Source organism: Cupressus sempervirens, chromosome 7, assembly GCF_028749045.1.
Source record: "Cupressus sempervirens isolate cs-2001-9-10 chromosome 7, ASM2874904v1, whole genome shotgun sequence".
Taxonomy (NCBI): Eukaryota; Viridiplantae; Streptophyta; class Pinopsida; order Cupressales; family Cupressaceae; genus Cupressus; species Cupressus sempervirens.
This window is the reverse complement of record NC_143124.1, coordinates 449,317,918-449,330,547: the sequence shown is the minus strand read 5'-3', so window position 1 is coordinate 449,330,547 and position 12,630 is coordinate 449,317,918. Positions and strand designations below refer to the sequence as shown.

At 34.8% G+C, this 12,630-nt stretch overlaps 1 protein-coding gene across 1 annotated transcript; it reads left to right on the top strand.

The window, feature by feature from the left end:
- The first annotated feature begins 412 nt into the window (after positions 1–412).
- LOC149547509 (uncharacterized) lies at positions 413–8,633 on the top strand. Its single transcript, XM_089791673.1, has 7 exons — positions 413–649; positions 737–850; positions 976–1,286; positions 1,371–1,516; positions 1,841–2,802; positions 5,365–5,619; positions 5,754–8,633. Exons 1-7 carry the CDS (start codon positions 482–484, stop codon positions 8,358–8,360), a joined length of 4,563 nt encoding a protein of 1,520 aa, XP_089647799.1. The 5' UTR covers positions 413–481; the 3' UTR covers positions 8,361–8,633.
- The last annotated feature ends 3,997 nt before the right edge of the window (positions 8,634–12,630 follow it).

Here is a 12,630-nt window from a genome sequence, read left to right as displayed (position 1 = left end):
ATACACATCCTTTAATTGTTGGTGAATATAAACATATACAATTGTCCTTGATTTAGAGAAGGAATAAGCAAAATCTTTTGAAAATAATGGAAACAAGAAAAGGAATTTCAACAAGAATGAAGAGGGGATAAGAAAAGAATAAGAAAATTTTAAAGATGAATTCCATTGAAGTCCAATAATGTTTTAAAAAGTGAAATAATGTGGGCCTGCAGTTGTGCGTCAAATGATGATAATTAAATGTGTGAAATTATGCAAATCTTTTTACACGGCGAAGTTTCCGTTACTTGATTCGCACTCATAAGATGATAGCGTATAATCGAAACTTGTAATTTTAACGTCTCACCGACTCTATCGTAAAATACCGCTATATCAAAGGAATACTATGTTTGAGATCTAAACAAAATGAGAAACTCGTTAGAAAACGACAAGATATTTTGTGTCGAATAGAAAGAGAATCGGGTTTCGAGTTTCGGTCAGGAGAATGGGTCTTCTAGGGATGCCAGCCGGCATTTCTCAAGGAAAAGAAATTTCGGATTACACGAATATGACTGGTGATCTAAAGAAAATGGTACAGCAGTTGGGCATGCAGCAGATTAGACAATTGATGTTGCAAATTGAGGATGGCCTGGAGAGCAGTGATAACGGAACCGTGAGTATCTAATTATAACTAGGCTTTTCTTTTTATTATTCTTCGACAATCAAAATCATGTTTCGATATGTTTGGCAACGTCAACAGATCGTAACTGGACCAGAACGTCCGAGTTCAAAATCAGAGTCTTCTCTTTCCGACTTTGGTCGCGAATTGATAAAGAACCTATGGACCAGTCGAGCACAAAAACAAGCTTCCAAGGTATTTAAACATTACCTTATGTATTGTTTTAATTAAAATACGCTCCTTATCAAGAATAAACTTCCAACGAATTGGCCGAAAAAGAAGCAATCTCAAGTGTTATTCTTTCAAATCTGTATGTGAAGGCATGTTTTGTAAGTAGACTGAAGAAAGAAACAAACAAGGTGGTGAATGATGTACTGGAAGAAGAAGATAATATCAGGTGCGTGGCAGGCGGGCTGTCTGTCGTAGCACATATCATGGAAGAACTAAAGAAAACCAGCAGCAAGGGGAGAGAATATCGACATTCCCTTCTGTACATGCTAGGCCTGCTCAAACACATGAACCAGCAAGTTGCCTGGGAGCTGACAAAACAAAAACGGACCGCTGTTGTGCAATTCATCGTATTCGGATCCCTTCTGTTTAACATCCAGTTGCAACATAAAAACCTATATTGGTATGTATCGATTAAATGTTTTTACTTTAACTGTATTGTTCGCCGACATTTCAAATCACCTTTTCTCTCCCTGTTATGCTACAGTTGTGGGGCTGAGCTGAATGTGGCCGACACGCAGAATCTTGAGCTTGGATTAGGGTACGCTCATAACGATCTGGCATTCGGCAGCATTACTAAAAAGATCTTTCCAACGGCCGCACGTCAGTCACAAACTCGACGTAAGAACGAAGGTATTCTACCTTGCCTACTGGTTTCTTTTATTCTGTAATTTATTACGATCGTAAATTCTTTTTACATTCATAGATTAAACAATTTATTCCACAAAACTGAACTTCGTCACATCGAAAAGAATATCTGCATGTAGTTCAGTCCACAGTCGATAATTTTGATTGCTATTTAAAAAGTTTTAATTATGGTTCTTCATTTATATTCATTAATTTTTTTTACTGTAATAATTATATTATTTTAATATTTATATTTTAGGAAAAAAAAAAATCAAACCTTAGTATGTGACGATTTAGCTCCTCAATGGCTTTTTTTCTCCCATTTGTCAGTGGGCATAACGGAAGCAAGGGACCAAGTGGTTAAGCTTTTAGACATGGCCAGCGATGATAAATCTAGCAGAGCGATTGTAATTGAGGGCCCTGACGGTATTGGCAAGACAACCCTCTCCAATTCTGTCTTGGACCGCCTCGATCTCACAACCTACAAAATATGCAGACTTGACATCCAGCAGGATATATCAGAGAGTAAAATCAGGACACTGCAGCAACAAATTTTGCATGACTTGTTCCGCAAAGATATTGCATTGAAGAGCTACGTGGAGGGCCGAGCACATCTGTCAAACGCATTCAGAGAAGAAGCGTGTCGGCCTGTCTTTATATTTGTTGACAATGCCCACTTTGATCTAGCTCAATTGTTACCGACGGAGGAGCAGTGGCTACCTAGGCAGAGCAGGATCCTCGTCACCACCACGGACCGCAGCATGTGTAGCATACCAACTTACATTAAACAGTTCCACTACAACGTGAAGCCTCTTCCGGACTCAGAAGCAGAGAATCTTATACTGCAAAAAGTTTCAGTCAGAGGACAAGCTATGGACAGTCTGAGAAGAAAGTCTGATGGTATCCCTCTTGCTCTCATAATGCTTTCCTCTTACTTGCGCCAACAGATTGGTAGCGTTTCAGCCCACTGCCTCCTATTTATAAATCAATCTTCAGGTGATGTGTTTCAAATCTGTAGCAGTATAATAGATTTTTCATATAGCTGCTTGGATAAAGATTATAAAGAAGCCTTTCTAGACATAGCTATTTTCTTCAACAACCGGGACCGGCTCCTGGTCTCTTATATATTTCCAGAAGTAAAATTGAACAAGCTGGAAGAGATAGGACTCATAAAGATCTCTGAAGAAGATAGATTAAGCATACATGGTGTAGTTACAAAATGGGCAATCCAAATGTCAGAAAAGCACAGAATTACCAACATGGAATCCTACAACGATGTTCGTGTTCGACAGGTAATACCTAAAGAAACGAATTCTCTTTATGACTTGTTTCTATGGTTTATATTCGTAAGCAAACAATGGTTTGATCCGCTTTACATTATCAAAACGTTGTACAATCCTTAATCTTTGATTTCGCCATACAAATTTAATATACCTTTTCTTTTGGTAAGGTTTATATTGTTTATTAGATTAATTCAGCTTTATTACATTTCAATAGTTCGATTTGTGGGCATTTAGACGTCTAGTATTCTGTCATACTTGGTTCTGGGTTTGGTCTCACGAAATGGTATTACGAGATAGACGAACGATCCAAAGTAAATTCTGAAAGTCACATATTTTTTTATTTTTATTAAATCATGTGGAACAAATTTTTCATTGAAATTGATAATTTATATTATATTTAATTTTCATAAGAAGTCTAGAAAATTAAGAAAAAAAATAGTTTTCTAAATTATATTAAATGTTGATTTTATTTTTTAATATATCATTTTACATTTAATATTTTAATGTATTTTCAATATTTGACTTTGATGTATCCAAAATATGATATGGAATCTTATTAATTTTTCAATATATAAATTACTATTAATCACCTAGCTTAAGTAATGAGTCATTTTAATTATTTTAAAATAAATTATATATTTATATTTATGTACATAAAAAATTTTAGTTAAATTTTAAGTTTTAGGTTTCTTATAACATTACTAAAAAGAAATGAGTTAAAAAAAATATTTTAGAATATTAAGAAAAGAAAAGTCTTCCAAAAGTTCATAACTATGGCTTACAAAAATATAAATAACACACTATACTTTTAATTTGTTTCTTTATTTTGAATTTATATTCATAAATAGTAAAACTTAATTGAAAATAAAGGCAAAAGAGAGGGATGAAAAAATATTAAAGCTAGACCATTCAGAGGAAAACAATTGTAGACCTCATAAGGTATGAGACTAGCCAAGAGAGTTTGACAACAAAGTAATGAATTGGAGCCAAGGGTGCAAAACCATTAATAATTCTGCATTTTCATGATGAGTGAGTTGTGAAAGGAAAATCAAAACCTTGAAGAAACACCTTGAACTTTGAGTTGTGACAAGTACAACATCATTTTTGGAAGAAAAAAAAAGAGGATTAAGACATTAGAAATAAATTAGTTAGTCATAAGAAAGAGGAAGGAATAGAAAACATACACAATGAGAGCAAGAAATTATCCGAAAACCTAAACTGAAAATCCCATATACGTTGGCATTTGAATACTCCACCAACAATATTCTTTTAATAAATAACATTTCTATAAACCCTATCTCCAAATCCCGTTCTATTGGTTTACAAGCATTTTAATAGTTAGTGAAACCCATAGAATCTATTAGATTAACAACAGTGGCAACTTTGTCAACCCTACAAGGATTGGTCCCCACTTAAATAGGAATCACACAACATAAAAAACCCTTAGAAGCAATGTCCCCTTCAAGAAGACTAGAAGTAGAGAGAAATTGTATAGTAGAGTCCACTTTAATTAGATCTCCAATTGCACATATTCAAATATGAGTCAAGAGAACTCTATCACCAATGTTGATAAATGAAAAAGACCTCCAAACTAATTATGACTATAACATAACCAACATATAACCAAATGTGCGCTTGATAGTAAAGTGAAAAAGCCACATAATGACCCAAAGAAGATTCAATTTTCATCATCCTCAATAGTATCAAAATATCTATCCTTCTCTACTATAGCTTCTTTTGCAAGACTGCCTAGTATTTGCTTCATATAATTTTATGTTTAATTTAATTTAATAAAGTATAAAATAATTTTTAAAAAAATATAAGAATTTTTTTACAAATAATAAAAAAAAATTAAAAAAATTATATACATAGAGATTTTAATAAATTTGTTTATTTTGTAAAAGATAATTTTAGTATTGTTTCAATATAATATATTAATAATAATCTAAATAGTTGAATTTTTATTATATCAATAATTGTATAATTTGTATAAAGAAGTAAAATATTAAAAACTATATAACTTTCATCCTTATGATATTTTTAAGTATATTTTATATGTTTCAAATTTAAATTTTAATAAAGGTATATGTTGATTTAAGTTAAATAATAATCTAACAAGGTTTATTAAATAATAATTTAATAATTATGAATATTCAATGAAATGATTTAAAAAAAAATTAAACTAAAAATGCTACAAATGAAGTAAAATCAGTTTTACATACATATACATATAAAGTAAAAGAATTAACAATAAATATACAATGATTTAAGAAATATGAGATATATTTTTAAAACATATTATAGATATCAATAGTAAATTAGTGTATAAGATCTTGTATACACTAGTCAATGAATAGAAAAATAAATACTTTCTATAAATTTATAATTGAAAAAATCAGCATGTACACATTGAAATTTGCTTTTTGAAAACATAGAAAATTGAAATTTGATTTTGAAAACATAGAAAATAAAATATTGAATTATAATTAATAAAAAAAAAATCATGACAAATTATTGACAATCCGGTGCTATAGTATTTAGCCTCTCAGTAAATACTGAATCTGTTTACAGGAACTCTCCAAAGTTGAAGGGATATGGCTTTCAGAAGGTGAACTTGATGCTGCGGACTTGGACCAGATGCATACGTCTTTAAGAATTTTGTACCTCGGAAAATCGACCAAGGTGAAGGGAGAATGCAAAAATAAATTTCAAAATTTAAGGTTCTTTTCTCCGTGCAATAAGGATTGTCTCGCGCTGGGTCTGGGTGATTTCACACGGGTGACTTACTTTCGTGGTAGATTGAAGAACGATGACTACTTTGATGAGGCAAGTATATCTTGTGTGTCTATTTCGTAACTGTAATAAGATTTCGTCGTCTGCTACCGATTTTTAGATTCGCTGCATAATTATTGAGGAGTGTATTAAAAACTAACTTAGTCGAAAACTAACGATCAATGCAGTTGAATAAGTTGTGGGGTATTTTGAAGACAACTGGGGTTTCAAATCTTTCAAGGTTGACTACACAGATCCAGTTAGCAAAGTCTTTGCATGTTCTTGATCTGAGTGATTCTAAGGATATTATAGAATTGCCTAAAGGATTTACCTGTCTGTATTCGTTGGAAGATCTAAATTTAAGCAACTGTATCAAGCTAAAGAACCTTCCAGAAAGCATAGGCGAACTGAAGTCTTTGTACAGGTTGAGCTTGAAAGGTTGTTCAAAGCTCAAGGAGCTACGGCAAACAATCTGTGATCTATCTTGGTTGGGAGAGCTAGATTGTACAAATTGTTCAGAGATCAAGGCATTGCCGAATAATTTTGGTCAACTAAGTTCTCTTTGTCATCTTGACTTAAATGGATGCTCACAGCTGGTTTCTTTGCCTGATTCTTTTGGAAACTTGTCTTCTCTGCAATACCTGGACTTGAGCCATTGTACTCAGCTATCAATGCTTCCAAATACCTTCCACAAACTTAGTTCTCTATCTCTGCTCCGCATAACTTATTCAAGCTTGGATAAATTGCCCGAAAACTTTGGTAATCTGTCTTCTTTAAAAGAGCTGGATTTATCAGATGCTCAGAAGCTGAAATGCCTTCATGACTTGTCTTCTTCGACAAACAAGGACCCACAAGATGACCAAAAACCAGATGGCCAGAATCCGGAAAGCCCTGCTAATTCGTATTATTTTAATAATATGGATTCTGTAGCCGGACAGAAATTGGTAAACCCTGCTGCTCTTTTGTCTCTTGAAAATATTGACTCACCAGGTGGTAAAATGTTCGAAAACCCTGCTAATTTGCTCCTTTGGAAGAGGATGTTCTCAGCAGGTGGGAAATATTTTGAGAGACACTGTAATTTAATTTCAATAAAAAAGAGGGACTTATCAGCTGACCAAAAACAAGCTGTCAAAGGAAGTTTCGGGAATCTCCAGAAGCTGTGTCGTCTGTGCTTAAAAGATTGTGCACAGCTCAACTCATTGTCAGAAGATTTTTCTAGGCTATCTGATTTGGAGGAGCTTGACCTAACTGGCTGTGATAAATTGGAAAGCCTCCCGAAGTACTTTGGGTATTTCAAAAGCTTGCTTGTTTTGAAACTGAGCTGCTCCAAACTTACACAATTGCCCCATTACATAGGCTTCATGATTTCACTTCAGCGGATGACTTTAACAAACTGTGCAAGCTTTTCAAGACTTCCATTTAGTATCTGTGACCTCAAGTCGCTATCCTATCTTCACCTGGGAGGCTGCTCGATGCTCACCGAATTGCCCAATGACTTCGGAAAGCTATCTTCGCTCGAAGAGCTTGAGATAACAGGGTGCACCAAATTGAAGTCAATTGGTAATGAACAGCCCCAGTCTTTACGCGTTCTGAAGTTACGGGATTCTTCATTATTGAATGGATTGCCCGAAAACATTGGAAAGCTTTCTAAGTTGGAGGAACTGGTTCTAATAGGCTGTGAAACGTTGGAAAGCCTTCCGAGCAGTCTCGGTCAAATTCAGTCTCTACGCCATCTGACACTAAGAGGAGCTTCAAAACTCACAAGCTTACCAGAGATCATGTCCACTTCTATAGAGACATTGGATTTACGCGGTTGCTCAAATTTAAGGATGCCGCGTCAAGGAATGGAGTTTTACAGTTCTCTCAAGTTGTTGTTTATAGATGGGTGTCCCGAGTTGTGTTGCCTGCCTGACGACTTTGGACAGCTGAATTCATTGAGATATCTAAGCATAGCAGGGTGCACAGGGCTGAACGGGCTTCCTTATAGCCTGAAGCACATGGTCAATTTGGTAGCAATTGACGCATCGAACTGTCCTCGGTTGCCAAAAGAGACAATGGACAGGCTGGCAGAGCTGCGGAGCTTGTATTTCGTGGACGTGAGGGGAAGCCAGTTGTTGATTGAACAGTGGAAAGAAAGAAAACAACTCCAACATCAGCTTTTAGTCCGGTCGCAGATGAAAGAAGAAGCCATCTACGCAGACACGATCATCTCTTGTCTGTTTCAACATAGAAGAGAACTCCACAAGGAAGCCAGGTTCCCACATTCTGTCATCTCTAGTTCTTTCTTTTGGACCAGCGTGACCAGGACAGAGAGATTTGCTCTGGTCGTAACGTGTTCCCCAGATAGCGGGGAATCGGAAGTAGTAAAGAAGAAAAGGAACAAGCTTCAAGAAGAAGGTTTTCATATCTGCTACATCGATATGAATGATAGAAGTGAAACATATTCAAATATGAAATCTCGCCATCTGCTCTGTTTCACCATGTTGAGGTTGTTGGAGAAGCAGCACTCTGAAACATTGGCTGCGGTGAAGATTTTGCACACGTGGATCCTAACGCTAGACGTGTGCACGGGCAAGGAGGGCGAACAACAAATTAAAAACATAAGGGCAATTGAAGATGGAGATTTGCAACCACTTATAGATATTCATGGTGGCGTCGGAAGGTTTTTCCCTCCACTTTTACATACTGTTGCTGCCAAGTTTGAACAGAATGATCAAAATGTGATGTCCAACGGATTTATCTCTTCTTACTCTGATGCAGGGGCATCACGATATTCTAGACATTTCACAGATTAGAGATAATACATGCATGATAAATGTTTATTTATAAATGTTTTTACAAGATGGATGTAATCGGTCATGTTGAGTTGGTTAAAGTAAGGGAAGTTAGAAATAAGTTATGAGAGTTAATTGTCGGGTAGTTTTGAGGAAAAGTCTTTTATCTCTGCAATGTAATGGAGAATGGGGAGGAGAGTAGAATAGCATAGAAGAAGAGTGGAGAATCGGTAGAGGAAGAAACAATGTGATGGAAACAAATAATAAAAGAGCAATTGAATTTTCCATTCTATATACTCGGTTTTTCACTTTCCATTTGTAATTCCCTATTCTTAAATTCATGATTTATTATGTGAATGCAAATTGGTTGTTAGTGCGTTGGATTAGTAATTTGACATTGTTGATATTCTCATCATTGAGATATCAGAAGACTATGAATTTCTGTTCTACAATGAATTATGTTTGATTTTTTGAAGGAGATATTTGACTTTGATATTAGATTGGACTTATCCACCCTTCTGATGTGCGCTCCGCATCAAATTGGTATCAGAGTGCAGCAAAAGATCTAGGAAGAAGATCTAGGATTTGGTAAGTTGAAGGTCCCTTGTTGATGCTTGGAATAGAACTATCCTTCGAGAGTGTTCCAAGGTGGTGGCTGGATATCTAATGAACCCTAGATTGGTTTGAAAAGATGGTTTTGACAAAGAGTGAAAGAGAAATTATTAAGGCATTGAAGGAGTACTTGTATTGCAGTAAGAAGGAGAGAGAAGAAAGAGAAAGAAAGAAGAAGGAAGAAGAAGCAAGAAAGAAAGAAATAGAATGGATGAGACAAGAGGAGTTGAGAAGCCTAAGAAGGGTTTTGGAAGAACAAGAAGAAGAAAGTTACAAGAATCTTAGAGAAGAGTTAGATAAGAGTATTGCAAAGTGGGAGAGGATAGCATTGCTTTTGGAGCAAGTAGTAGATGAAGATGAAGTTGTTGATGCAGACAATGATTTGTTAATTAGGATTTACAATTTTCTAGCTTAATCTAGATTACAGATTTGATTCCCGATCCAGGCAGTAAATGCGTGGTTATATATCTTAAACCATTGAAATTACAAGGAGATTATGCATTAAACACTTAAAATTAACAATGTGTTAAATAACATAAAATAAAGAACATAACTAAAAATGAAATGAGAGAAGTAAGAAAGAGATGGAAGAGACACAAACAATTTGATACAGAGTTCATCCAGGTAGGACTACGTCTCCGGGTCCACTTCTCAATTTGAGGACTGCTTTATTAATGTTGCTAGGTAAAACACACCTTCTTACAACATCCAAGCTTCAATCTTTACAGTCTCTTTCTTTCACACTTGAAGATAATAACTTCGTGCTTACAATAATCTCTCACCTACAAATTCTCTCAAGAATTACAAAACTTCCCCAAATTCTCCCAAGAGCAATTTTTTTCCTTCCAAGCTAATCGTCCATCTCTTCTAAATTCCCCTCCTTTTATACATAAAATTTCTCTTATTTGGTCTAAAACCAAATAACAAAATTTACAACCATATCCCCATTTTAAAATAACAAGTAACTTCATTTTTTGGCTTTTATAATTATAAGCCTTACAAAAAAAATGATAATAAGGCTAACACCTCCATAATTTTAGGAAACATAATGACAAAATATTTTAAGAGGAAGTTTGTATAAAACAACTTCCCGTGAAAATTCTAAATTATATTTGGACTTGTTTTCCCTATATAATTTAAAATTCCTCCAAAATTTCTAATGACATAATGATGACATCATCAATATATATATATATATATATATATATATATATATATATATATATATATATATATATATATATATATATATATATATATATATTCCAAACTTTGAATGATGATAACTTTCACATATGTACTCTGATTTTGATGAAACGAAGACCATTCGAGAGCTCTCATTGGGCTCTTCATTTTGAAATCCATTGTTGACCACTTTCAAGATGTTCTGATTTTGCCCCTTATCTAGCTCTCTAGTCTGTTTGTTGACCTGAACTTTGACCAAGCATAACTTTTACATATGAGCTCCTTTTTAACCCGTTCAAGTTGCATCAGGTTCTATTCTTTGAGCTCTTTGTAGTGATACTAAATTTGAGATATTCTGAGACTATTGAATTTTTGGCCTTTTAGATCCACCTGGATCATTCCTCCCTACTAAGAAGCTTTTGGACCTCCAAAAGTCTATTTTTATGTACATTTTGAACAAGGGCAATGTTGCCCCACTTGCCTAGTATCATCTGTCTGTCCTATTGGAATTTTGAACATATGACCCACCACAAACATAAAGACATATGAGATAGCATTGTTGACACAATTAACCATAAATCCACCAGTTTCCATTATTACATCCATCACCCACATAACACCAACTAGTAGAAGTAGAAGTAACAAAACTAAAATAACTGATGAAATGGAAAAAGTATCAACTTTCTAAATCCCCTGCACAAGAACACCATTAGAAAATGAATCGTTCAAATCCTCTTTTACCATGACTGGCTGAAGATGTGATTCTACTTGCACCTGATCCTCACTAGTTGTTGTAGACATGAGAGTCAGTTTACTGCTTGCATTTACTATCATTTCCAAATGTCCTGTATTTACAATTGATCCTTCATTCTTCATGTGATGAGCTCTTATAATGTATTCAATCCCATTTTTAAACCAATGATACTTGTTATGTTCCCTGTAGAAGATAGCTTTCCTATCATATAAGTATGGGCTACCCAACACAATCCCACATATATCAAGTGGAACAACATCAAATTCAACTTCATCTATGAACTTAGATGTTATTGCAAATTGTAACTTAGATTGCTTAGTAACTCGCAATCTGTTATCATTGCACACCCAGCCTAATGGATAAGGTCTCCTATGTGGCTTATTTTCCAATCCCAATTGTTTAACAATTTCTTCTGAAATCAGATTAACTTGGGACCCACTATCTATCAATGTGTCAATTTTAGTGTTCTTTGAAATCACCCTTATATAAAAAAGTTCACACCTTTTACTATCTTCAGGAACAACATGACTTTTTGAAGTGGAAGTATATGAAACATTAGTGGTAGAATCAACAAAAGCTTTACCTTTCAAACCCACAACTGATATTGTTGCTTCATCACCAGAATCTGATCCAAGATCTTGAACAACAACTGTAGACTTTTTCTTACCTTTATGATCCTTAAACCACTTTTGTTTCAATTCCGGATGCAATTTCCAACACTTTTCTTCTACATGTCCTTTCTTTTGACAATGTGAACATGTAGGTTTGTCACCTTCCTCTTTCTTCACTGTGGCTACCTTCTTTCCTTTCTTGATGTTGTCAGGGGGAGAAATTCCTTCTTTGAATTGAAACTTACATTTCCTCCACCTGCTTCAATATGAGTCACTTGAACACATACTTCATCAAAGTTAGAAGGACTAAACATCAATATTGTATGCTTCAAATATGAATGCATTCCACCTATATACTTTAATAAAGTATCTTGGGTATAAAGAGGAATTCCAAGAGTTAATGCCTTCTTCCTAAACACCTGTGTATACTCTTGCACAGACTGCCCTTTACCTTGCCTAAGATTTTGCCAATCCATAATGGCTTGTTGCATATAACCCAATGGATAAAACTGTTTCTTCAGAGTAGAAGTAAATTCATACCAAGATGAAATGATTTTACCATGTGTAGCAAGATCATCCTGGATCTTCGTCTCCCACTAGACTAATGCAGTGCCTCCCATTCTGAGAGTAGCTAGCTGAATTTTGGAAGAATCATCCAAAATATTTTGAACCCTGCAATACACTTCAATCTGCTTAAGCCAATAATCCAATTTTTCAGCATCCAATTCACCATTATATATAGGCAAATCAAACTTTACATCAAGCTTTAACAAGGGTGTCTTCACAGAATGTTTCTTTTTAGAAGAATTAGATAGAGAAGAAGAAGATGATGAAGAAGATGAAGAAGTTGATGAAGATGGAGATGGAGGTTCAGGGGGGTCACTACCACCTCCTACTCCTTTACCTTTCACATCTTTTGATGAGAATTTTTCTTCCTCCTTCTTCTTAGCTTTATTCACTTTCGTCAACTGTCGTTCATGTCTCTCTTGGAGAAGAATATTGACCGAAGCCTTTAATTCCACAAAAGATCTTTGGAATGCTTCTGCATCAAACTCAAGAACATGTTGTTCAGATTCCATCTCTGATCGAGGAGAAATCCTTCTTTTTCCAATTTCTGGATTGAACTCTA

Bases quoted from the DNA above. Each gene is read 5' to 3' on its own strand.
- LOC149547509 (XM_089791673.1), top strand. From the start codon at position 482: ATGGGTCTTCTAGGGATGCCAGCCGGCATTTCTCAAGGAAAAGAAATT. The intron at 1,517-1,840 runs GTATTCTACCTT...CCCATTTGTCAG, and splicing joins AACTCGACGTAAGAACGAAG to TGGGCATAACGGAAGCAAGG. The intron at 2,803-5,364 runs GTAATACCTAAA...ATCTGTTTACAG, and splicing joins ACGATGTTCGTGTTCGACAG to GAACTCTCCAAAGTTGAAGG.